Source organism: Prionailurus bengalensis, chromosome B4 (genome assembly GCF_016509475.1).
Source record: "Prionailurus bengalensis isolate Pbe53 chromosome B4, Fcat_Pben_1.1_paternal_pri, whole genome shotgun sequence".
Lineage (NCBI taxonomy): Eukaryota > Metazoa > Chordata > Mammalia > Carnivora > Felidae > Prionailurus > Prionailurus bengalensis.
In genome coordinates, this window is record NC_057358.1 from 54380216 (window position 1) to 54406791 (window position 26576).

Consider the following 26576-nt stretch of genomic DNA (forward strand, 5'->3'; position numbering starts at 1 on the left):
CTGGACCAGCAGCCTCAGCCTTACCTGGGAACTTGATTGAAGGATAAGCTCTGGACCCCACCCAGAGTTACTGAATTCCAAATGATGGGGGCAGGGCTCAGCAATCTGTGTTTCCACGAGTCCTCCAAGGGAGGTGGCACCCAATAAAGTTTGAGCACCACTGAGCAGAGTACTAATCCAGTACTAATCCAGTCCTAATTAGTACTAATCCAGTCCTTCCTATACCCACTCTTTACTGTGACTTTAATTAGTGAGTCAAAGAGATATGCTCGCTTCAAGGGCTTCCACATTTTTGGAGGACTCCTTTTTTTATCCAGAACCAATCTGCTCACAGGACACATGTATTCCAACTTGCTCATACAGGAAAAAATTTAAGAAAATCAGGCTCTCTCCTGTGATGGGAGGCAGGGGGTGCTCAGCACAACTTGTGATGAGGAATAAGTCTATCTAATTTAGTGATGTGTGATTGGCAAGCCAATTAGGCTGCAGATCTAAAGCTGATGGTTTGATCATCTGTCTCTGTCTTGATTATCAATTGGTTCCAAACATAGGAGAGGGAAATGGGGTGTTATTTATTGGACATTTGTAGCTTCAACAATGGGCTGTAGTGAAAAGTGGGCAGGATGTAGGTTCAGATTGCATTCAGTAGAGAGACCTGGCTGAGAGAATAACAGGACAGAATAACCAGAGGAAATCCTAGATTTTTTTAAGTAAAAAAAATTGACCTCTCATATTACAGATAAATAAGCAGAGTATTGAGGGCACTGAGCAGCTTGCTCAAGGTCACATGCTAGGCTAGTGGTAGAAACAAGACCAGAACCCAGGATACCTGGGCCTCAGCTCTGCACTTTCTGAGCAGGTGGACCAAAGCAGACAATAGTACAGAAATTTAAAGTCCAAGAATACAGATATTGCCAAGTAGATGAACCAACACCATGGATTTTCAGCATATGTAGTGGGTTCACAGCCAGAATCCTTTCTTCTCAGAGGAAAGCTCTGGCTCCAATCCACCTGTGTGTGTTCTGTTGCCCACCCCCCCTCCCTTCACAGCAAGGCTCAAGCTAACAGCCTGTTCAGTGTGTTCTGAATACTGCTTCATTTTTCTGGGCTTTTCCTAGTGTTGTTCTCTGTGTCTACAATCTCTCCCTGCTGCCCACATGTAGCAAAATCCTATCTTTTCTTGGAGAGAGCCAATTTAAATGCCATTCCTCTACAAAGTCTTCTGATTTCACCAATCAAACCTCACCACTGTGCCAGCCACAAAAGATCAACCTCCACTCTGAATTCCCAAGGCACTTTATTTGTATATTACTTATGATACCACACTCTTTTGTGTTACAGAAATATGGCACTAGAATATAAGCTCCTGTACTAGAATATAAGCTCCTTAAGGGCACAGTTCATATTTCATCTTTTTATTTCATCTTTTTCTCTTTCTTATTGAAGAATAGTTAAGATACGGTGTCATTATATTACTCTAGGTGTACTATATAATGATCCAACACTTCCACACATTTCTCAGGAGCATCAAGATAAGTGCACTCTTAATTCCCTTTATATATTTCACCCATTTTCCTACCCACCTCCACTTTGGCAACCACCAGTTTGTTCATTGTGTTTAAGAGTCTTGGATTTTTTTTATTTGCTTGTCTCTCTTTTTTGTCTGTTTGTTTGTTTTATATCTTAAATTCCATATGAAAGTTAAATCATATGTCTTTCTCAGACTAACATTTCACTTACACTTATATACTGTATGTCCATTCATGTTGTTACAAATGGCAAGATTTCATGTTTTTTTATGGCTAAGTAGTATCCTGTTGTTTGTATTTGTACATATACATACATGCACACACAGACACACACACACACACACAAGCCAATTTTAAACTGGGCAGAAGAATTAAATAGAAATTTTTGGAAAGAAGACAAACAGATGGCCAACAGACATATGAAAATATGCTCAGCATCACTAATCATCAGGGAAATGTAAATTAAAACTACAATGAAATATCACTTTATACCTGTCAGAATGGCTAAAATCAAAACACAAATGAAAAGTGTTGGAGGGGCGCCTGGGTGGCGCAGTCGGTTAAGCGTCTGACTTCAGCCAGGTCATGATCTCGCGGTCCATGAGTTCGAGCCCCGCGTCAGGCTCTGGGCTGATGGCTCAGAGCCTGGAGCCTGTTTCCGATTCTGTGTCTCCCTCTCTCTCTGCCCCTCCCCCGTTCATGCTCTGTCTCTCTCTGTCCAAAAAATAAATAAACGTTGAAAAAAAAATTTAATAAAAAAAAAATAAATAAATAAATAAAAAAAAGAAAAGTGTTGGAGAGGAAGTGGAGAAAAAGGAACACTTGTACACTGTTATTGGGAACGTAAATTGGTGCAGCCACTGTGGAAAAGAGTATTGAAGTTCCTCAAAAAAGTAAAATAGAACTACCATAAATACACTATTTCAACAACTGAATATTTATCCAAGGAAAACAAAAACACCTTTTCTAGTTTATTTTAATAATATTTTCTAAAGCCGGTAAGCAATTATGGATGCAACTGATAATGAAACAAGTAAAAAAAAAAAAAAAAAAGGAAGGAAATGTAAAGACATATTATTTGCTCCACAATAAATACACGACTCTATTCATGTTCCCCCAAACAACATGCCATGGGAGGCCTAGCTTTCCATGTGCCCAAAAGTATTCACCATTATTGTGCAGTGGACTGGACTGCATTCAGGCGTGATGATGTCAAAACAAATATGTACTGCATTCCTGAGTACAAGTTCTACAGTTTAGCGCTAACTTAAGTGGGATTCAGCAACCAGGCTGTATTGGATCCCATAGCTAAAGTAGATAGTAAACCCAATCAGCATCCAGAAACCAATTGGGGCCCAGGTGCCAGCTGTCATCCGCATCATAAGGTAAACATTCACAAAGACACTCAGTAGTGGGAGGAGAGGCAGAGCAGGGACCTTAAAGGGAAGGGGACTGGAGCTCTGCGGCTGTCTCCAGATGACCCCAGTGATCCCAGTGATGAGCACCAGGAGCAGCACAACCAATGAAATCCACACTGCAGTTCCAGAATGCAGAACTGGCCACTGGGCCAGCACCAGGCAAAGAAGAGTAAGCAGCAGAGCAAGCAGTGAGGAGCAAACATAGACAACCCGGCCAGAGAGTGGAGTGGGGGTGGAACTGCCTGGAAAAAGTAGTCCCTGTAGAGTCAGCTTCTCTTCTGCAGGTCCACTCTCATCCTGCACGTCTGCTTCATTTCCCCCTTTCTTCACCTCAGGCTGATACCTGAGGATGAGAACACAAAAAGCCACCAGGGAGTAAGCTAGCCGTGTCCCAATTGACATGAAGTCCAGAAGATCAGTGAGTCCAAAGAAGAATGCCATGATTGCTGCGATAATGCCAAAGATCACAGTGGCCATTATGGGGATGTATGTGCCAGTTTGGATCCTGGCAAGGACAGAGAACAGGAGGCCATCCTTTGCCATCGTGTATATCAGCTGACGTATAGGGAACATATAGCCCAAGAGGCTGGCAGAAAGACTACAGAAAAATCCAAAAGCTATAACATAGTAGGCAGGGGCCCAGCCAATATGGTGAAATACCTCAGGCAAGGGGGTCCCAGGTTGAAGCTGATAGTAAGGAACCATAAGTGTAAGTGCTGAAGAGACACCAAAATACATCAAAGTGCTGATGAACAGTGAAATCACAATGCCCATAGGGATGGAATGCTGGGGGTTCTGGGCTTCTTCAACTCTGGTAACAATGTTGTCAAAACCTATAAATGAATACAGACAGGTAGCTGCTCCATGGAGAATCCCATTGAGGCCAAAAGGCACAAATCCTCCAGTGCCCAGAGGCCCCAAGCTTGAGGTGTCATTGAGTCCAGCCTTTACGTAGTCCTCTTCTGTGAGCTTCCAGTTGTGCAGGTCCCCCTTAATGAAACCAGAGATGATGACAAAACTGAGAACTAAAAGGCTCACCAATGTGACTACTTTGGTAAACAGTCCTGACTCTCTAGCCCTCAGAGTCAGCAATCCGATGAGCAACAACACAAGGGCCACAACACAGAAGCCTAGAATTTCTGCAAGGACCTGGGGAACATGCAGTAAGATGTTTTCATGCAGGGTCTGAGAGATCTGGTTCCCAAACAGGTTGTCAAAAGCTAAGCTCCAGGCAAAGACCACAATGGCTGTACCAGCAACATAGGAAAAGATGAGGTTCCAGCCAGTGATGAAAGCCCAGAGTTCACCTATAGTGACATAGCTGTAGAGATATGCAGAGCCAGAATGGGGAACACGGGCACCAAACTCTGCATAGCACAGCCCCGTCAGCACAGAAGTTAGGCCGGCCACCAAAAAGCAGATCACAATGGATGGTCCGGCTTTATCTCTAGCCACTTCACCAGCTATGACATATATAACTGCACCCACTGTTGAGCATACACCCAGGGCCACTAAATCCAAAGTGTTCAGTCTTCTGCATGGGACATCCTCGGTCACCAAATGTTCCAGCTGACGTCTGCGTAGCAGCTTTTGACCAAATCTGAAAAGTGCCTAACCCAGCATTGTAGCTGGAGTTGAAGATTCTAGGATCAGAGAGCTGCAGAAAGTGTGGAGAGCCGAGAGTCTGGAGCTGGGTTCACTGAGTCTCAGTTAAGCCAAGTTGGGTTGTCACTGCTGAGTTCTATTGCTCAGGCTTGAAAGCTGATGCTTCATATTTCATCTTATATGTGCTATTCTTCCATAATGCCTAAGTAAACAATAAGTATTTACTGAACAATGGTGTTCAACCAACGCTTAGAAGTATCAGGTTACCTGTTGTAGCCCAATATCACAGAAACTGACACTAAAGGACATCACAGAAAAACGAACCTTGCTTTCCCCTAGAAAAGTGCCAAGTACTTCCCAACATTCTGCTTTTAATGAACTACATGATATATTTAAATTTGGGTACATCTCATGTAGCTTCATGTACTAATTAAGCTATAAGACACAAGATGGCATGAATTTATTGTGCAACAATTCACATGTGAGATGTTTGGGCCATGCTTGAGCATGAATTATGGCACATTAATTCATTGACTAGAGGGCCTGATTGCAATTACAGAACTATATTTTCAAATATCACCTGAGTTTAAATTACAAATATTGGCCCCCCAGTATTTTTTTTGATGGTTTTATTTTTGAGACAAAAAAAAAGCACCAAATGCAAAGGGGCAGAGAGAGAGGGAGACAGGAACTTAGTAGGCTCTGCGCTGACAGCAGAGAGCCTGATGCGGGGCTTGAACTCACAAGCCATGAGATTATAACTTGAGCTGAAGTCTGACGCTTAGCCTACTGAGCCATCCAGGTGCCCCATTGGTCTCCCAGTCTTAAAATCTTTAGCCCCAAAATCAGCTAGCCAAAGTCAGATGTCACTTTGTCCCCCTTCCTCCTCACTCTGCATCTTCCATTTAACTGCAGTGATGACAAAGGATGTATAGTCCAAACCCTTCCCTTTACCCACCTAGGCCCACAGGGTGTTGTGAGAAGAGAGGAAGAGGGAGAAAGGGGCAAGACCTTTATAACTACTTCCAAAAAGGAGAGGAGCAGGCTGTTTAGTAAGGAAACATTGGAGAGATAGGTGCAGTAGCCAACCAACAATCCATTTCTAAGAAGGGAGAAGAGATATAAAGGTGCTTTTATGAAGCAACCAGGCAAAATGTACTACAATTTTTACATCCATAGTTATGAGAGTATGATGGGTAGGAAGGAAAGAAATAAGTCACTTAGCTCAGAAGCTCACAACCTAAACATTTTCTTCTGTCTCTTCCCTCTTTGGATTCTAGTAAAGAAGATGAGCTCATTTCTGCAGGAACTCTGCTCACTGGTCACACTATGCTCTATAAACATCCTGCACCATCTGTGATGTCAGCTGCCAGCAGCCTGGAGAATCTACCCTGCTCTGTGAGCTTATATTAAATCACTCACTTGTAACTCCTATTAGTTTTTCATAAGTAGTTATTTTTAACTCATTCAACCAGGCTTTCAATATGCCAAATATGTTTTCTTAATGAAGGAATTTGCATGAGGTTCCCTCTCCTCCCCTGCTGCTATTCAAATGGGCCCCTCCCCAATGGGAAGCAAGACTTTGAATGAAAAATTCATAGCAAAACCCTGGAAATGAATGGTGGAGAACAGATAAAGCAAAGTCATGCAGCCCCCACTCTCCTCCCTACTCAGACTTGGTTTGGGAGAATTTTAGGAAATGTCAGAGGTTTCTAAAGATAGAAAAATCAAGTCAAAATTGAAAAGTCTTCTCTACAGATTATCAAAAGGAACTCTTGGGTTATGGATCAGACCTTCCGTGTACAAATCCATCTACACTCCTTATTTGCCACCACCAGTTCCAATTTTATGATTTACTAACAAGTACATGAGATAGATAAGGGGGGGTGGTCACTTCTTAATTCATGGAACTTTTCTACACTGTGAATGTGATTGACATGTCCCCCACCCACCCCCAGGCTTCAAATCCTTCAGTGATTCCCACTGATCTTCCTTCCTAGTCCTCCTTCCTTCATCATCTGACCTGTGATTATTCCTTCAACTTCATCCCCTGCCCAGTTCCTGCTCTAGTGGTGATTTCTACACTCACCATGTTCCCTTGTCTCTAACGCCCTCTTGGCCCCTTCACATACTAACCTCAGCTTCTTTTTCAGCTCCCAGCTCAGAAGTTATTTCCCCAGGGAGCCTCCCCTAACTGTTATGCTACCCTCCATATGTGCTCTCATAGCACCCAGGCTTCCCCCATGTGCCATTGATCCTAATGAATCAAAATTCCAGGTCAGCTTCCTGTCTCCTCAATTAGGCTGTGAGTTGGGTGCTCAATAAATATTTGTTGAACAAATACACAAACTGAGAAAAGAAACCTGAAAGAGCACATAATCCAGAATTCCTATCTACTTGACTTTGAGATACATACTTTGTAGCCAAGCAACATTTATAAACCTGGTTCAGGTAAAAATATAAATGGTATTACTTTCCTTGTAGAATGCAAGCAAAATGAAAAGTATGAAAGGAAAACCAACTGTGATAAAACCTTGACTGTACATCATTCATGGCAGGTATAAGGCACATGGGATGATAAAGAATCGTTTGCCTTTGAGGACACTTGTTTAAAAAAGATCAGGTTGCCTTGAGTTCTACACAGCCAACCACCAACACTCAATTAGAGAATTCTTACTTTTTGGAAGGCATCACACCCAGGCCCTATAATCTAGGTGGGATATCCTAAGGCAGAGGTTCTCACTTCAGGGAACAGAGGGAGGCATAATGAAGATACCTGCGCACATTTTCAAATATCCTCTCCCTCTGGAGATTCTTGTCCAACTAGCTCCATAGCTCCATACTTCCCATGACTGCTCTAAACTACCCAACTGATAAGAAATTGTCCTCAATTTCAAAGGGAAGAGATTCTAAGAGCTTTCTTTTCACAATAAGCAAGCACATTTTGGTAGTTAGAAGTAAAGGCTCTGCAGGTAGATGGTTCAGGTTCAAATCACAACTCTACCACATACTGGGTGACTCTGGACAAATTTGTTCAGCCCTCAGAACTTTAGTTTCCATGAGTCAAAAGGGAACAAAAGTAATACTTCATAGGGTTGTTGTGTGAAGTGAAACAATACCTGTAAAGTAGTACTTAGCTCAGTTTCTAACAAACAATATATACTTAATATACTCTACCTGTTTAATATTAAAATCTGACCCAAGTGCCCAAACTTTAAAATCAATTAGTCTTTATAAATGTCTAACCTTGAAATCATCCACTAAAACTCAAGTCTGTTAGCTGGTCCTCCTGAGACAATGAAAACAGTTTTATTCCATATACTTTGCCTTGAAACTTAATTAGACACTGGCATAGATGTTAGTGCTAAACACATGGGGGTCGTAGGCTTACTGAATTAGATCAAAAAGATCTAATCAAAAGATGCAAAGTTCAAATACAATGATAATAATAAGTATTATTACATAATTATAATAATTGTGATATAGAATATTATAACATATATTATGATAATTATAATATATTTATATAATATAATTATTATAATTAATATTATAACAATATCTTTGTCTACAGATGCTTCATATTATTTCTGGAAGAGACAGTGCTGGGTGCTATAGTGGCAAGAACAAGGAACATTATGTCAGAAATTTTGGATTTCAGCCCTGGCTCTTCTTCTTGTCTATATAAACCAGGGTGATTTGTCTAATCTCTTTAAGCTTCAGTTCCAGGAACCTTACTTGACCTCCCTTACTGGATCAACATGGGAATCTGATGAGAAAATATAAACTATCATTCACTGTTGGTAGGAGTGTAACTGGGCCCACCATCCTGAAGTACAACCTGAAGTACAACCTTGGAATTAAAAATGCACACATCCTCCCACCCCACAATCCCTCTCTGAGGTAGCACTTAAAGGAAACTCCCAAGTTCATAAGGAGACCCACATGAGCACATTCATCACAGGACTATTTGTGGTAGCTGGAAGTTGGAAGCTATGCAAGAGTCTGTTACTAGAGGAATATGTAAGTAAAATGTGTCCTATATGCATAATTAAATATTATACAGCAGGTCAGAGAAATAAGCAAATTTACAGACAGCAACTTGGGTAGATCTCAGAAACAATGTTAGGTAGGAAAAGTAAAAGGGGAATGAGGTGTAAGGCACAATGCCATTTATGTACATTAAAAAAAAAAAAAACAGCCATGGGCTTCCTGGGTGTCTCAGTAGGTTAAGTATATGACTCCTGATTTTTGTTCCGGTCATGATCTCACGATTCTTGGGTTTGAACCCCAAGTCAGGCTCCGCACTGACAACGTGGAGCCTGCTTGGGATTTTTTATTTCCCTCTCTCTCTCTCTGCCCCTCTTGCACTTGCTCTGTATCTATCTCAAAAATAAATAAAATGAAACAAAACAAACAAACAAAAACAGCCCAAAAAATATTGTATGTTGGTCAAGGATACACATATATCTGTTAAAAATGTCACATAATTCTTGTGCTCAAAACCTTCCACTGTTTCCCTTTTTATTCAGAGTAGAAGCCAATATCTGCATTTACAATGGCCTACAAAATCCTCCAGTATTTGTCACTGGAGGATTCTGTTTTCTCTTCTCCCACTCATATTCTCCTCTCCCACTCAGCTACCTCTCAGTATTCTGTTTCTCTCTTCTCCCACTCATTTTTTCTGTAGCCACTAGCCTCCTAATATACCAGGCAGGCCCTAACTCACACCCTTGGTACTTGATGTCCCCTATAACTGTACCACTTCTAACCTAGATATTTGGATAGTTGCTCCCTTAACTGCATTTTGTGAAAAAGTACATTTGTAGCACAACCTTCATTAGTCACTCCACTCCTAGCCACCCACAACATACCTTATTCACCATGCTTTTTTTCCATAGCACTTAATATTTGAGGTACTATATGTTTTACTTATTCATTTGTTCATGATTTATTTCACTCCAAAAGAAAGTAAGTTCTATTAAAGCAGGACTTTTTCTTTTCTCCTGGCTGTATTCCCTGTACCTACAGCTGTGTCTGACATATAGTTGGCACTGTGTAGTTGTTGAGTGGATGAATGCATCTAAATACACATATAGACCATGGATTGAAAGAGTATTTGCTAAATACACTAAAGCAAGTGCCTCCAGTGAGGAGGAGAAATAAGAATAGAGATAAGAATGAAAGGGGGAAAAGTGCATTTATATAGGGCCTAACAGGAAGTGATGGTGCTAACAGTCCACGACTGAGGGAGGGTGGACTCCACTCTGTACTTCAGGTTCAACAAAGGAATTGCATGAGGTGATGTTGTGAGAGGACCCAGTTCATTGCTTAATAAATGGCAGGAACTCAGTAGATTTAAATTGAAGGAACTGGAATCATGTAATTGCCAGGACTTGGAGAATACAGAGAAGAAATACCTACTAGAAAGAGGGTGGAGAACAAGGAACGATGGGACACCCTTCCTACCAGTTCCCTCTGAACCCATTTCCTTTTCCCCAATTCCTCTTTCTCCTCCAGCTCCTTTAATTGTTTCTGGATGCTTGTACCACATTTCTCCGTCTGGGGAACTGTCTCCAGCCACCTACCTCCCAACAAAGACACAACAGTGATTCTTAACATTTGTTGAATCACACACCCTTCTGAGGTTGACCACCTCAAAAAAATGTTCTACACTCTCCAGAGGTCTATCCATGGACCATGAGCCAGAATCCCAGAGGAGGACCATCTGAATGGCAGGGTGAGAGAGGGGTAAGGCTTTTGATCATTTGTTTCCCTCAACTATGTTGTGCAGGGTGGTCTTTGTGCTCTTCCCACTTTTACTGAAGATGAGGGAAAGAGGGCTACAATAAAGTATGTAAATACTGGAGAAGCATCCCAAAGAACAAAACATCTGGGAACTAAATAAAAATATTTTATGATTCCAACAGAAGCAGACAGAACAAGAGATGAACAAGCAAACTTACAGAAGGGAAAGCAAATCCATGACTGGGAATCCTGAGAAAGCCTACCACAAATCCAGTTTATAACAACAGAGAAACATCAGCCTCAAATACCATGATCAGAAATGCTCTTTCTCCGTGCAATAATCTGTGATTATTCCAATAGCTTATATTCAGTCCAGACTCTCTGACCCAGCTGTCAGAGCCCCACATTAATTCTCCTCCTACCTTCAGGTCCATCACCTCCTTCCTAACTCAGCTCCTCACATCCTTGTTTACTGTTCCTGTAATGAGCCTTTGGCCTAGGTAAGTTACCTGCCTTGCCCCCCCCGCCCCTCCAGGGATGCCCTCCTCAGTCCTGTCTAGTTATGACAGGACTATCCCTTCTCAACCTCATCTTACATTTCCCCCATTCCATGTCTAAAATGACTTTCCTAAACTGATTCCTGTCTTGAACTATCCTCCCCTTCCTGCCAGCACTTACAGCCCAACCTGATGCTCAGTTGAAACTAACTTTCCCTTTCTGCATGTTAGTGTCCTGGGTGTGTTGTTTAAATTCCTTTATTGCCTAAAAGTTTTCAGCGGGCAGGACCAGGATCCATATACCTCCTCTTCTGAATTCCATACTTCCAGCCCCAATATTCACTACACAGGACTAGGATTTGCTCATAATTTTAGGAAACAACCATACAAGGCACTTAGGACAGAAAAAAATGAGTATATAGATGTATTCATTGACTAGCATATCTTGAGATTCCTATAAGTAGGATTTTTGAGAGAAAGAGAAAGAGAGATTGAAAAGGGCAAACCCAGGTGGAAACAGATTATAATATGCATTATCATAAACATTAAAAAATTTTAAAAAGGAACTGCTGGATGCCTCAGTCCGTTAAACGTCTGACTTCAACTCAGGTCATGGTCTTACAGTTTGTTCGTTTTGAGTCTCACATTGGGCTCTGTGCTCACAGCTCAGAGCCTGAAGCCTGCTTCAGAATCTGTGTCTCCTTCTCTCTCTGCCCCTCCTCTGCTTGCATTCTCTCTCTCTCTCAAAAATAAATAAACATTAAAAAATTTTTTAAAAAGAATATGCACCATAATTTATTTCAAGAGCAATTCCTAATGAGGGCCCTGGGTCTGTGAATCTCAGTTTATTTTTTTTTTAATTTTTTAAAAATGTTTATTTATTTTGGGGACAGAGAGAGACAGAGCATGAATGGGGGAGGGGCAGAGAGAGAGGGAGACACAGAATCGGAAGCAGGCTCCAGGCTCTGAGCCATCAGCCCAGAGCCTGACGCGGGGCTCGAACTCACGGACCGCGAGTTCGTGACCTGAGCTGAAGTCGGACACTTAACCGACTGAGCCACCCAGGCGTCCCTGTGAATCTCAGTTTAATTAGGAAACTGTCTCTCCCAAAGGTGGTGCTTCCTTAGGGGGGGTGCTTAAAGAATTGCAGAGAGGGACCAGAGGACATGAAGCCAGGTTGTATGAAATAATACCCCAGGCTTCCCCTTTCCTCCCTCTCCTCCCTGGGTTTCTCTCAGTATCTAAGCAACTTCCAAACTCCAAAACAAAAGTTCAATCCCATGTCCCCAAGAAGAACCACTGTCAAATCCAATATCCACCCACTAAATTAAGGCCTTCTTGCTTTCCCAGCCAACCCTACCCATTCTTCTTTGTCCTGGAGGTCATGTGTACACTCCTCTAAGAAGGGCACTGCCCTCACTCTGGACCTTTCCCTTTCAAAACATTTTTCCAAAACAGTAAGTTCCACTGGTTCCCGTGGTTGGATGTTAACACTCCTGCCAATCAGGGAGTTGGCCTTGTGGCTTCTGAATAGCTTTAAAGAGAGTTTGGATACCAGCTGCTTCACTAGAAGTTTGATAAAGACAAAAAAAAAGTCATGAGACATTTTTTGTTTTGTAATAAATAAGGCAGTGGCCAACTATTACTCCTTAGTAGCTTTTTTGAGATAAGCTATCAAGTCTGCTCTTTCCCCTGACTTCTTAATGCTAGTGAACATTTTTGTTCCAGGGATGTACTTCTTGGGATTTTCCAAATACTCCATCAGTGTCTCCTCTCCCCAGGTGATGCCTTTGTTCTTGTTGGCATCCATGTAAGAAAATCCAGGGGCTTGACCTGTCTTTCGCCCAAATAAACCATGGAGATTTGGCCCAGTGTTGTGCTTGCCTTCCGTTTCCACAGTATGGCACTGGGCACACTTCTGAACAAAAATCTTCTTGCCCTTCTCAACATCACCCATTTTTAAATCAGGTTCTGGCTGGCCGAAGTCCGGGGTCTTCACTTCCAGGCATGCTGTACCCGCGTGGGCCCCACTTGCAGCACCTGGGCACTAACTTCGGCCCCACCCATATACCCGCCAAAGCAATTGTGTGCCCTATGGCTGAGCTTCCCCTGCCCCTGCTTCAGCCTCCCTTCACGGCTTTGCGCTCACTGCTCTTTGGTTGTGTGCAAAGTGAAGGTGCCTGCTCACAAGCCAGAGGTCCAATTCTCTCCAGTAAGTGTGATTTTAAATTCTAGTTCAGACATCTTACTTATATCTGTTGATTAAATCCTGGCCATCATTTCTTCCTATTCTTTGTTTTGGCATGAATTCCTCCATCTTCTCATTGTGGAGGAAGAAAAAGATTAATAAAAATTAAAAACTGAAAACAAAAAAATCAAATAAAGGAAGCTAGATTTTAGGTGTGTTTTGGTCTGCTTATTGAGAAAAGCTTGATAGAATAGAGAAAAAAGAGAAAGGGAAAATGTTAAAAAAATAAAAAAGTTTTCAACCATAAAGTAGAATAAAATAAAGAAAATGAAATAGAATAAAAATTAAAAAGTTAAAACAACAAAACAATAAAAAGAATTTTCTCTTTCTTTATACAAGAAAGAAAAAGAAAAGAAAGAAAGAACAAGGAGAACAACCTAACCAAAAATGGAAGTAAAGAAAATGAACAAATAAACAAAGGATCCAGCACACAGAATGAAACCCAAATGAAGTTACATCCAGTTTCTTCTATAACTGAAACTTTGCAGCACACTATAGTCTGCAGACTAATAAGCCTGTGGAAGGGGTTTGTGCTGGTCTTCTGGGGCTGTGCCTAGAGGGCACAGGTGGATGGGGCTTTGTGTGAGGGCTCCTTCTTCACTTGGTGGCACTACTTAGCTTACTAGGGTCATCTGTGTGTGTGCACACATGCACATGCACATGCTAGATGTGAAAATGGCTTCACCCAGCTCCCTAGTCTCTGGCACAGGAACCCCTTGCCCTCACCGACCTGCAAACTCCCTCCTTTGTCTCAGGTTTTCATCTGCTCCCCACCTCTTCCCTGTCAGTGTCCAAACTGTCTGTCTTCCAGGTGGCACCTTCCTCCAAAGTTTTATCTGAGATGGAACCGTGTTTCAAAAACCCCACACTTCAGAGACCACTCCACTTGGACCCATGCCAACTCTCTGGGAGATTGGTCTTGCCCAGCAATGTCCAGGTGCCAGCTTGTCCCAGAAAATATTAATGCAGTTACACTGTGACAGAGGTTCAGAGATTATGACACATCACAACACACAGCCTGTGCAACACACAGAGGGCAGTTTTGCTGTCCTTTGGCATCTTTGTTCCAATACCGCAGCAAACATGGCTGCTCTCTGGGGGTCAGCCTGGGGTTTTGCTAGTGGGGAGGCCATATAACCTCTATCAAATACACTCTAATCAGGGGAAGTACTTCTTCTCATGTGGCACCCCTCAGAACACATTGCCTGCTCCAAGGAATTCATCCTACTTCCTCACCACAGCACCGCCAGGCACTGAGCTCTGAAACTTCACACTCTGCACTCCACTGTTTATAGAATCCTGGCAGCAATGAAATCCTCTCCTTTTTCCCTGTCAATGGTTTCTGGGAACAGATTTTTTTGTTCAGTCCCTTGCGAGTGTTTTCACTTTTTCTCTCCAGCTACTTCCAGGAAGAGTGCTTTACTTGTGCAATCCCGATGTGCTTCACTCTCCCCCTTTCTCTCTGTCTTCTCTCCATGAAAATGGCTCCCTACACTCCAAGGCTCTGCAGCTTTTCTCTCTACCAAATCACTTCTCTATACCACATACCTGGCAAGTTCTCTGGCTCCAATTATGCAGAATTAATTGTTCTGTGAATCCTCAGATCAATTTCTTAGGTGTTCAAAATGGTTTAATGCTGATATAGCAGTGTTTCAGGGATGAGACAATCTCAGGGTCCCTATACTACTCTGTCATATCAACATCTCTATCATGAAAACCACTTATTTTTGAGAAATAACAAAGAGGCATGTGGGGCCAGGACAGAATGAGTAAGGAGGAAGCAGGAAAGGATGATCAAAGAGAAAAGCAGGAAGCCTGATCCTTCACATAGGGTCTGAGAGTCACCGTGAAGACTTTGGCTGTCACTTTGGGTGTGATGGAAACCCTAGAAAAGCTGATAGTTTTACATGTTGCCTACTGATTTTAATGTTTGGTGAGCTAAGTATTGGGTTCTCAGTTTTAAAAAGGTTTTGTGAGCTAAGTATTGGGTTCTCAGTTTTAAACAAGGCATGAAAATAAGTTTTGCAGAGCTCTCAATAGATAACTTGTGGGTCTGAAACAAAATGAGGGTTGAACATGCTGTGTTCTTGCATCCGCCTCCCTGACTAGATGACAAAGAAGAGATTCCATTCACCAGCATGGGAGAATAACATGATGAATTGACTTGACTGAAGCTGTTCACTTTCTGGATTATCTCTAGACAGGACTCCATCACTTATAAATCAAACAAATGTCATTTTAGCATCACTCACTATTTAATGTTATTCTCTAGCATTATTGTGGATAATCAGGAGCTGACATGAAGATAAAAAGATGTCTTTCTGTAACCTGGTGAAAATAAGGACTGCCAAGATAAGGGTAGGTAGACTCTCAGAAAGAGGGTAGGAATCATGTGAACCAGGCACTGCAAGTCTTGAAGAATTACATTCATGAATCCAGTCCCAAGCCCCAGATGCCCCAGGTAGAACTGTCAGAAATGTCTGAGATGCTCAGAGCTGGAGAGAGAAGGGGCCCCAAATGGAAGCCTGAATACACATTTCTGAAAAGTAAAGAGTAACTGTCATAACCTCATTTCCCCCCAGGAAACAGGGATGAAAGCTTCTATATCCAAATTGTAAATCCAAAAAGTTATATATTTTCTTAACACAAATCAAGAAAGAATGGCCACCCAACCACCATTTATAAATGTTAAAAAAATACACACTTGTGTGTGGGTGGGCGAGAGATGAAGTGTAGAGAAGGAGAGAATTATGGGGTTGTCCCAGCTGGGAAAGTAGGAGAGACAGAAGTCCATTTTCACTATGGCATTCTTATGATTCTAATGGGGGTGAGGGGAGGGAAATATAGTAAAATCTGGAAATGTAAATAACTAATTTCTCTTGGCAAGGAAACATGCCATGTACTCCTAGTTTCTGTGTGCTGTGTTTTCCCAGCTAAGGACCATCTACTCATCCTCCACTCTCAACACACTATGATCACCACCCAGTTCTAGGGTAAAGAGACTCCACAGATTGCCTCACATCATAGTCCCAATCTCATTTCCCTTCTCTCTGGGATCATTACAGAGGTCCTGTGTTATCTTTAAGACTTCAAACATGTATAATAAAAATGGGAGTAGCCCTCAAGTAGCAAAATAATAGACCTAAGTAGCAGTGAACATCTTAGGTCATTCATTCATTTAATAAACATTAAGCACCTTATAAACGCCAGTCCTAGTGCATGATGCTACAAACACAATAGGGAAGAAAAAGATGTGCCCCCTGTTGACATGGCACTCATTGCTGTCAACAATGTTCTTATATAAATTGTGTAACCTGAATCTAATTATAAAAAATGATCAGTGTACAAAGCAACCTTCCAAAGAATATTGATTTGTTATAAAACTGACCTGTACTGTTCAAAACTGTCCATGTCAGGAATGACAGGCTGAGGAACTGTTGCAGATTAAAGGAGAATAAAAAGACATGACAATCAAATGCAATGCAGAATTCTGGACTGCACAGGGATTAGGCAGAAACATTCTGCTATAGAAAAACTGAACATTTAGTAAACTTTGAATATGGGTCATATTTTATTCACACACACACACACACTGGAGATAACAAATGTGGAAAATATTAATAATTGCTCAACCTTGGTAAAATATAAATGGGTGTTAATTATACTATTCCTGCAACATTCTGTAAGTTGGATATTTTTCAAACTAAAAGGGTAGAAGAAAAACAAGAATGTCCCCATAGTAAACATTATGGATTCTTTTTCCCTGAATGCCCTTTATAAACAACCTTGCCATTATACTTGTTTGGAATTGAATCCCACCCTGAATGATCTAGCCCCAAATCAGGAACTTTAGATGAGAGGAGTGGGTGGGAAGATAGAACTCTCTTGGCTTTGATTTACAACCAAAACTCAACAGCAAAAATTACTGGAACAAAACCACAACCATGGCTCATGTTAGCACGGTTTTTAAAATTCCATATCCTTACTGTCATTTTGTAGGGCGATCACAGACTAATAAGCCAGGGCCCTAGACTTCAACTCTAGAGGCATTGGGAAACACGTGCATGGACATGAGGCAGAGAAAAATGGGATCTGGCAAATAGGGGTACCAGGTATATGTGCAAAATTTAGGGATACATTGAGGGGGACAAAGAGAACCAACATTTGTTGAGCTGCAAGTAATGTACACATGCTATTTCATTTAACCCTCATAACATCCCAATTAAATAAGTATTATTATTTCATTTTACAGACTGAGAGGTTAGACAACAGTCCCAGGCTCACATAGCCAGTACAAAGAAGAGCTGGAATTTGAATTTTGTTCTTTATTATTTCAAAGATGATAATCTTTCTACTGCATGCAGCATGCTACCTCCACAAAGAGTCAAGACTTCAGGGAATAACTATTAAAGGAGTATTTGAGCCAGTTATTTTATCTGTGCCATGGTTATCTTCTCCTAATCTCTTCCTTTTCCTCACAAATAGATACTGATCAGCCAGAGCTGCAAGTACTGGGACCATCAAATCTGAGAACTACAATTAAATCTTATCTTGCTAAACTCCAAACCTAACCTAGGGTCAAATGGTCTCCAGACTATGCTTTTAGACGCCAAGTAAGATTTCAAAGCATCCATGTAGCTATTCCAAATGTTCTGGGATATGATGTTACAGATAATTGTAATTCCTACCCACAACTTCAGCCCATCTCCTTTCACTTGGCTTTTTGTGGAAATACAGGGTAATAGATCTCTAGATGCCAAATATAAATTGTCCTCCCATGACTTCTTTCATCATCCTATTCTTTTATCCAATTTTTTCTAGTTATTACCTCATTATTAAAATGAAATAAATCCACATTCACGCAGTTAGGGAGCGCTGGAGAAGAAAATGAAACCTTGACTCTGATTGTGTAAAGGAAGATGGAGAACAGACATTTTCTAAAATGAGAGCCCAATGGCAGGAAGATGGTTACAATTTCTTGGACAACCTAAATATCTCTAGTTTGGGATCCCAAACCTCAGCCATCACCCAAGTCTTCCAGACAACAGTCTGTTGGCACATAGTGTTAGGAATAATCTGTTACAAAGGACAGCCCCAACTGGAACATAGGAGGTTAGAATGCAGATGGTGACAGTTTAATGACTATAGTTTAACAAAACATTTTTTAAGCTTCCTAATTCACCTGGCTATTTGCTCCCCAGATGTACCTGCCAATCAGGCAGACTAGGAATGTGTGCCAGAAACTGAAATGTCCTCTTATCCTTAACCCAGAAGAACCAGTACCAGAAAAATGTCAGCTCGCCGATCATTCCAAAATTTGATTAACCACTTTCAGAGCTAAAATGGCAGAGTGTTGCTGCAATAGGACTCAGCTATTTCAGAGTGATCATTCTGACTTGGTTGTTGTTGAAAACAGGAGACCTGATCTGGTAGAAAATATAAAATGGGCATTAGGATTCCCCATTGTGACCCATGTCTGTGACCAGCTCTGAGCTCACAGCACCTAAAGCAAAGTTAGTATTTATTAATCACCCATGGACATCAGGCACCGGTAAGACCTCTTTGTCTGTTTTTGGGTATCTTCAGTATTTTTTTAAGTTATTAAGGGATATGAACTTGAGATAAGGAATAATGGGCATTATGAACATGATATTGGTACAGGAAGATCAACAGAAAAGATAAAGGGTTTCCTTTCTATTTTGGTTTCAAAAGGAAGAAAACTTCAAATATATCCAGAAACAAGGGGATTGACAAAGCAGCCTCTAAGGATCCTGACCTTATTTGGGGAAAGTGCATAAAAATTTGGAACAAATCTAAGGAATTCCATCTGAACTCATTGGTTTCAGATATTTGGGGATCACCAACCTAGACCTCAGTTCAATTCAGATGACATGAAATCACTTAGACATTTAGAACCTTGTCCACAGTAGACCTGTATCTAGTAACTTCCTATGGTTTGAGAATACTGCGTGTCTAAGGCCAGCTTCCTGCCATACTCTCTGATTCACCCTCCTGCTCCATAAAATTGGTAACTCTGAACAATGAGATGCCCTCAGCTCTCACGAAGATTCACCCTGCTGCCCTTGAAGCAGGATAAAGCCCTGAAATACATTCTTCCTGATCGCTACATGCAGCCGATAACTGAAGTGTAAGTTCTCTCTACCCTCCTTCTGGGAAATGACACTTTCCTCAAGTCTTAAAAACACACACACACACACACACACACACACACACACACACACACACACAATCAACCTGCAGTTTCCTCCTCTCTACTAAGTCCAAACTTCTAAGATTCTAAGATTGTATTGCCAACGTTCTCTTTTCACTGTTCTTCTACCACTTACTCCTACTGTTAACTTTTGTGGCTCCTGTTTGGACAGGACAAATCTTTTCCCACACATGCACATCTTGCTATCATTATTATCAGCCATCACAGAGACTGCCTTTCTCTGCCTAGAACAAGCTTTTTCCAAATTTACTCAACATGACCCTCCATCCCCCAGCTTCTCTAGGCACACCTACACAGAGATACCTGATCTCTCCAGTATTCTCCAGTATGCTCTCCTTGCCCCCTGATCTCCCCTCATTAATGTCCACTAGCCAAGAACTTTGCCCTGAGTAGACACCCAGTTAAGGAAGAGGGTAGGAATAGTGGGTGGTGAGGTGGTACTGGGAGCAGAGCTTCTGCCTGATGGTGCTTCTGCTTGCCTTTCCTTCCCCAGCTGAAGCCTAAGGTACAGAGAATTAAACAATCACATCCAAGGAAGTCCCAAGATTTACATCCCAGTTTGGTTATGTCAGAGATCCAACACAACAACTGAGGCCCAAGTCGCTTTCACAACAAAGTGAAAGTACAAAGGAAGTAACCCAAGTCAGTTGAAACAAAGTGTATTATCTGTGACCTTTATGATTTTCTCCAGTGTCATCTCTTTGATGTTTGACAATTGAACAGATAGACAACACAGAGTTTTATTACTTCCACTGCTTTACTTTATTTGGAAAATAAGCCAACTAATGCTTTGGCCTTAGGCTACGTGACATAAGACTGAAGCTGCATAATTGCATTTAAGGCTAGCCTGAAGAAAGGAGGAATGTACAATGCTCAAATGATTGAATAGTGTGTAGAACATGGTTTCACCTGTTTCAGGATTTTAGGAATGTATCTCTGAAATTCCTTTAGATTCTAAGTTCCTGGAGAAAAGAATTTTCTCTATTTGCTACCATTTTTCCTGTACTGTCTATAAATAACTACGCAAATGGATTCAATGTACTTTGAGCTGGGTCTGAGTGAGAAATTTGATCATTCCTCAAGTAGAAGCCACATAAAATTTCTAAGTGAGAAGGACTGGATTCAATCTTTTAAAGATAAGATTTCAACTGAGCATAAATGAATACAAGGGAAAATTCCAAGTTAGAAAATTTAGGCACCACACTGATTCTTTGTGCAAAAGAACTCTAGCAAAATCAACATTTTTCTTCCCCTTAAATTATCAACACCACCACTATTATGCCAAAATCATAATGCATTCAGTTACACACAGTGCAAGAACAATGGTGGCAAATACAGAATACCCCTGTCTGGGAACTTACAACCAAGGGCATTTCGTGAAGACCTCCATCCTGCCAAAATAAGTGAAAGATACATAAACTGTGAACCAGGAAGGGTATTCCTCAGTCACAGCAAGAGTATGTCAAGATCCCAGATGGCTTCCTAGTTGATGGAAGGTAAGAGTAGTAAGGACCTCATTTTCCAGTGTTGGCAAGACTACTGAGTATGTTCTGTGCACCATGAGTCAACCTGAGAATGCTGCATGGAAGAGAGGGGAATTACCCCCATCTTGGCCTTGTGTATATCTGTTTCCCAGGAAAACATCAGTTCAAGCTACATTGTCAGCCTTGGACTTACTCTAATAAATAGACCCCCCCCCAACAAAAGCACAAAACAAACTTCATAACATCTTGAAATGGTAAATCCATTTTGCCTAACTAAACAGATCCAGATAAATATTTGCTACAGATATTAGTAAAGATCTAGATACTAAAATATAAGAATAATATAAAAATATTCTCATTCTTTGTGCAGAAAAGGAAAGGAGAACCCAATGCAATAGTAATAAGTGTGTTTCTTCTCCTCTGGGGATAGAGAAGTAAAGTTCAGGTAGCTTCCCTGAAAAGTTGGAAAGAAAGCTGAAGTAACCAAATTCAGCTCTTACTAAGGAAAATAAATATCCGAACTAATCTCCCAGGAGTCTTCTGAGAACAACCTCACCAAATGGATCACTTACCAGACATCCTCCCAACTGTAATCTCACTTTGTGGTATACTTTGCATGCATGTTACTTGAAAGCAGCCTTTGTCTCCCTTTCTAAAATAAAAATTCCTTAGGGTAGAATCTGCTTCATTTTTTTTTCTCATAAGGCTTGAAACCCTTATTATGCAAGTAAATATTACCAGGTGCAACCAAGACTTCAGCTTGAAGGCATGGCAACCCCCAAACTCATTAGACCAGGAAGAAACACATCCACCTCCACCTACTCATCTACCTACCCTAGCACCCCCAGGCCTACACCTCTCAAATACCATTCCAGTCTGGCAGAAGCTGAATTCTGAGTCAGTGAAAACCCATCCTGATGCAAACTAACATGATCCAAACAAACTCTATGCAGATCAAACACATCCAGCCAAATATAGACCCAAATCTATGTAGATGTAGAACAAAACATGTCTGCTTCCTTCCCACAATGACAATGGAGTCCCTGGTACATGCACACACCACATTAGTATCATTTAACCATTATTTGGGTATACAATCAGAGAGCCATAACTTTTCTAGAGGTTGTGTAGACTCCATATTTTCTAGTATCATTCTAGGATGGTTGTGAAAAGGTACCTTTTCATAGTCATTTTGGGATAACTGCAGAGAAGACAAAGTTAAAAGCAACATTCCGCATTCATGATTTGACACATTTACAGGTTTAATTTCAATCATAATCCATGCTTTGAAATTCTTAATATTTCAATCACACCAAAACAAGATAGTCAACTTGACAAATCAGAAACCTTGAGCTTCTGCTTCTAAAGGTCTTCAGAAATTAGATGCACTACCAGGAAGAATCAGAATTATAATTTCCATACAAGAATAAGAAAGAGATCTGGGGAATGCCAGTCTGCACATGCAGTTAAGGGATTAGAGAGGGATGTGATACATTGATGTCAGCAGTGAAAATCAACTTCTTCTCTTCTTCCCCCTATGCTTCTCCATGCCCTTTTCTCAGCCCCAAATCCTGTCAACACAGAACACCTAATAAAAGTTCTCAGGAGAAACCAGTAGAAGGAAATCCATCTGGCTGTCTACCTTATTTTCCAAACAACTTAATGTAGGATGGCCTTTATCTACAGTGAGCACTGATAAAAAACCACTTTTTCCAAGAAGCTTTGTTGAATACTTTGTTTTTTCCCCCAAGCCCTTTCTTTCCTTGAAGGCACAGATTCTAGAAATCCATCTAATAATCCCATCTATCACAATACTCTTGTCTCCACTTTTAGACTAGTCATTTTGAGTGGTCAGAACCACTGGTTCTTTCTTCTGTGTCCCTCTTCCCAATATACACTCTCACTAATATACTGCACACAAGGTGGCTTTGGAAAGCCAACTATCTCTCTGGTTATCTTCTTTCATATCTTTAAATGTGTCCTTCTGACCTCCCATGTAAGGACTCAACTGTCTCTTTCTCTCTATCCTCTCTCACAAGACTGTGCTTGTTTCCCCTCATAGCCCTGCTGTACATCTTCAATATCTCCTTTGTAATATTAATTTGTTTGGCTTTGTTTTGTTTTAGGAATGTCACCAGATTATCTGAGTCATATGAAAGTTGTATCATGACTCAAAGTACTGTGTTCTTATCCAAATAATGGTCAATATGATTTCTCCATCAAGACCCATCTGTCTCACCCCAGATCAGGCATTATAATCTACAACAAATAACTTCTGGCACCACTTTTCAAGGGACACTCTATCTATTTTTCCTTGTTCTTTCTAATCCCCACTCTGCTTTGTGATTTCTGCAGTAATAAAAGAAAAAAGGGATGAGAATAAACCAAAAGAATATAATTGAAAAACTATTTTGATTAATTTGGAATATACTTGTTGAAGAAAAATGGACTTTCTACATGATTTTGCTAAACTAAGGTTAAAATGAATCTGCCTTCTGGAAGCACATAATATGTCTCAGTTGATAATGGACAGAAGTTGCCCAAGAATTGCCAGAGGGTAAGAGAAATACAACCTAGAAATAAACATTTGCCACATATAATCAATAAAACAGGTGCTGTGCTTAGATAAGTGTTATCTAGGCTTCTGGTGTTTGGGTTCTGTCCACATGTACATGGAAGTTAGGAGGAGGGTGGAGAACAATTTAATATTCCCATCGCCTTTAAAATTAAACAGTTGCAAATATATTTTGGGATAACGGCAAACTGCCTTTAGGAGACCCAGTGTTTTAAGACCAATAGGGAGCCAAACCCCAGGGGAACTTGGTAAAATTGCCTGCTATACCCTGAGCTTGCCTATAATCAATCCCCACCACAACTTTTGAAAATTAGATAAGAAAGTCAGGGAGAGACATTCAGCAGTTGTAAAAATAGATATCTAGCACTTTGAGCATGGAGGAAGAAGTCCCTCAAATCCTCTGTCATGGTGGTGGAACACTTTATACAGCTGACCCACTACTCTGCAAAGTCCACAACAATGTCCACCCTAAGAGGATATGATACAGAGACTTAAAATTTCCAGTGATAAAACATGGCAAAACACGAAGGAAGCAGCAAAGCCAGGTGGAAGAATATTCATTAATTCAAAGAACAGGTCTAAGCATACAATGTGCTGGGTGCTGTGGGAAAGACAAAGATGGATAAAACAAGCTTGGCACCAGGTCAGAAAGGAAAGGCAAGGGAGGAGGACAGGGCAAAGAAGTAGGAAGGATGCCAGAGAAGGTCAAAGGAATAACCTCCCCTAATTAATATTTTCCTCAGCAGAGCTGAGAAGGTTTCTGGTCTAGAGGAGAAGAGAGTGCAGGCCTCTAAACCACTCTGACCCCAGCAAACCTACTTGCCATTCCCAAACTCTCAAGGTCTCTGATCTGCACTGCCCTCCCCCCATCCAGAGTCTGGTTCTGGCGCTATGAAATACCCTCTGCTCTAAAGCCCGAGTCCACAGTCGGTGGAACTCCAGGCCAGCCTTCTTGCTCTCTGGCTCTGTCTGCATTTTCTTGCCAAACTCTGTAAATAGGAGAAATCACTTACCAGGTGCTTTTCCTACCCCAGAAGAGGAAGACCTGAAAGAAAGGGTAAGTAAAACCCAGGGAGAGGGAAGTTTACCCAAGCAGAGTCAGGACCAGGAGTGGAGCTTAGCTGGGCCCACAGGGAGTTGGGGCCATCCCAAGGCAGGGCCTTCTGGAGGTGGAGCCCATGAGAGGCAGGGCCTTAGAGAGGCAGGGCCCTCGAGAGGTGGGGTCCTCAGGAGGAGGGCCCTCAGGAGGCGGTCACAAGGGAATGGTAAAGAGTGAAGGAAGTAGATTAGGCAAAATCTAGAGGAAAGCTGGAGGAGGGTGATGGAAGACTAGTGGGACCTTACATGAGTGACTTGGTGGACTAAGAGCTTAAGTGGGACTTTGTTGGAGACTTTTTGGAGGCAAGATGGAATTTAAAAGGAAACAAGCTTCCCAGGGTCCTGGGTTTGGAGGAGGTCCTGGTTGGCAGGAGGAGAGTGAGGGAAGCCATGTGGAGTCCAGCCTATGTCATTTGGAGGCCACTCCCAGATCCAGCTAAAGAGTCCTCTAAGCAGCTCTTTAAAAAGGATGGAAGCACCCCCTAAAGCTGCCTGTTCCAGAATCTCCTACTAGGTTCCTCTATCATCACCATCCATCCCCGCCCTCTCACCCATGTTTCCCATCACTCCAGGAGTAAAATTAAAAGATATCTGGCTTAGGCTTCACCATAAAGGACTTTCTGAGATAGTCATTCATAGTTTGTAGCATATTTTAACTGAATATACATTGAGCATTGTGCTGGAGAAATATATATATATATATATATATATATATATATTCTCTGTCTAGAGAGCTTCCTGCTCTAAGTAATCAAAACTAGGCTGCCAAGACCCTGAATGGTGACCAAAAGAAGGTGCCATCTCATCCCCCTTATTTGTCTTTCTCTGCCTGACTTATTTCCCTTAGCATAATACATTCTACTTCCATACACGTTGTTGCAAAAGGCAAGATTTCATTGTTTTTGATCGCTGAGTAATATTCCATTGTGTATCTTGCTGAGCAATGTCCTGGTACCAGCTTGTCCCAGAAAACATTCACCCAATTTTGCAGTGGCAAAGGCTCAGAGTTTATGGTAAATCACAACACACACCTGGTGCCAGGCTTTGCTGCACTCAGCTGGTATCTTTTCACTATAGCAGTAAACGTGGCAGCTCTCTGGGGTCTTCTGTGACTTTCGTCCACAGGGAAGCTGTATGGCCTCTACCAAATGCAGTCCAAGCAGGGGAACCACTTCTCCCCATGTGGCACACAGACCACTCATACCAAGCTGCCTGCTCCTGAGGATTCGCTTTCCTTCCTCACCAGAGCATAGCCAGACACTGAGCTCTGAAACTTCAGACTCTGTGCTCCACTGTTTATAGAATGCTGGCAGTAACGAAACCCTTTCCATTCTCTCTAGCAATGGTTTTGGCGAACAATGGTCTGGGGAACTTCCAGTTCCCTGCAAGTGTTTTCAATCTTTCTGTCTAGCCTCTTTCAGGGATAGTGCTTTACTTGCATGATCCCAATGCGCCTCACTTTCCCCTCTTCTCTTTCTCTCTCTGTCCTCTGTGAAAATGGCTTCCTACACGTGGCAGCTCTGTGGCTTTTCTCTCCCCCAATTCACCTCTCCACACCACAAAGCTGTCATGTTCTCTGGCTCAAATTATGCAGATTTTGCATGAATTCTCAGGTCAATTTCCTAGGTGTTTATAATGGTTTGAGGGGCACCTGGGTGGCTCAGTCAGTTAAGCATCTGACTTGATTTTGGCTCAGGTCACCATCTCTTTAGTCTCTGAGTTTGTTGTATTCCTTACCACAGCGCTAATTCTCACTGCATTACCATGCGTTATATCCTGAAGCTCCTATATTATTTCCCACATTTTACAGGTGAGTAAGTCCAGGTGAAGAGGCTACATGGGGAAGAACATGGCTGGTATTCCAATTCAGCCCAAGACCTCTTGCTTCACAACCAGGGAGGTCCTGGCAGAGACTGGGAGCCAGAATGCAACACCTGAACCTTCACAATAGGAAGGAGAGGAGGAAATAGGTCGAATTGGAGCTCTGGCATGTCCAGAAGAGACCCTACAGAAGAGGGTGGGGGCAAAGGCCAGCAACCACACCTGAAACTGAGCAAGAAAAGAGAATCTGATAAAGAATCAGGGCAGACTGTTGGTGGGAATGCAAATTGGTGCAGCCACTCTGGAAAGCAGTGTGGAGGT

The 26576-nt window shown here is 41.7% G+C and overlaps 2 protein-coding genes across 2 annotated transcripts; both read right to left on the reverse strand.

The window, feature by feature from the left end:
- Positions 1-2485: 2485 nt before the first annotated feature.
- Positions 2486-24847, reverse strand: LOC122473074 (cationic amino acid transporter 3-like). The gene is made up of 2 exons (XM_043563184.1): positions 24350-24847; positions 2486-4754 (listed from the first exon to the last, which is right to left on the reverse strand). Exon 2 carries the CDS (start codon positions 3719-3721, stop codon positions 2792-2794), a length of 930 nt encoding a protein of 309 aa, XP_043419119.1. The 5' UTR covers positions 3722-4754; positions 24350-24847; the 3' UTR covers positions 2486-2791.
- LOC122473077 (cytochrome c-like) lies at positions 12410-13031 on the reverse strand. The gene has a single exon (XM_043563187.1). It carries the CDS (start codon positions 12752-12754, stop codon positions 12440-12442), a length of 315 nt encoding a protein of 104 aa, XP_043419122.1. The 5' UTR covers positions 12755-13031; the 3' UTR covers positions 12410-12439.
- Positions 24848-26576: the final 1729 nt, after the last annotated feature.

Bases quoted from the DNA above. Each gene is read 5' to 3' on its own strand.
- LOC122473074 (XM_043563184.1), bottom strand. From the start codon at position 3,721: ATGGGCATTGTGATTTCACTGTTCATCAGCACTTTGATGTATTTTGGT.
- LOC122473077 (XM_043563187.1), bottom strand. From the start codon at position 12,754: ATGGGTGATGTTGAGAAGGGCAAGAAGATTTTTGTTCAGAAGTGTGCC.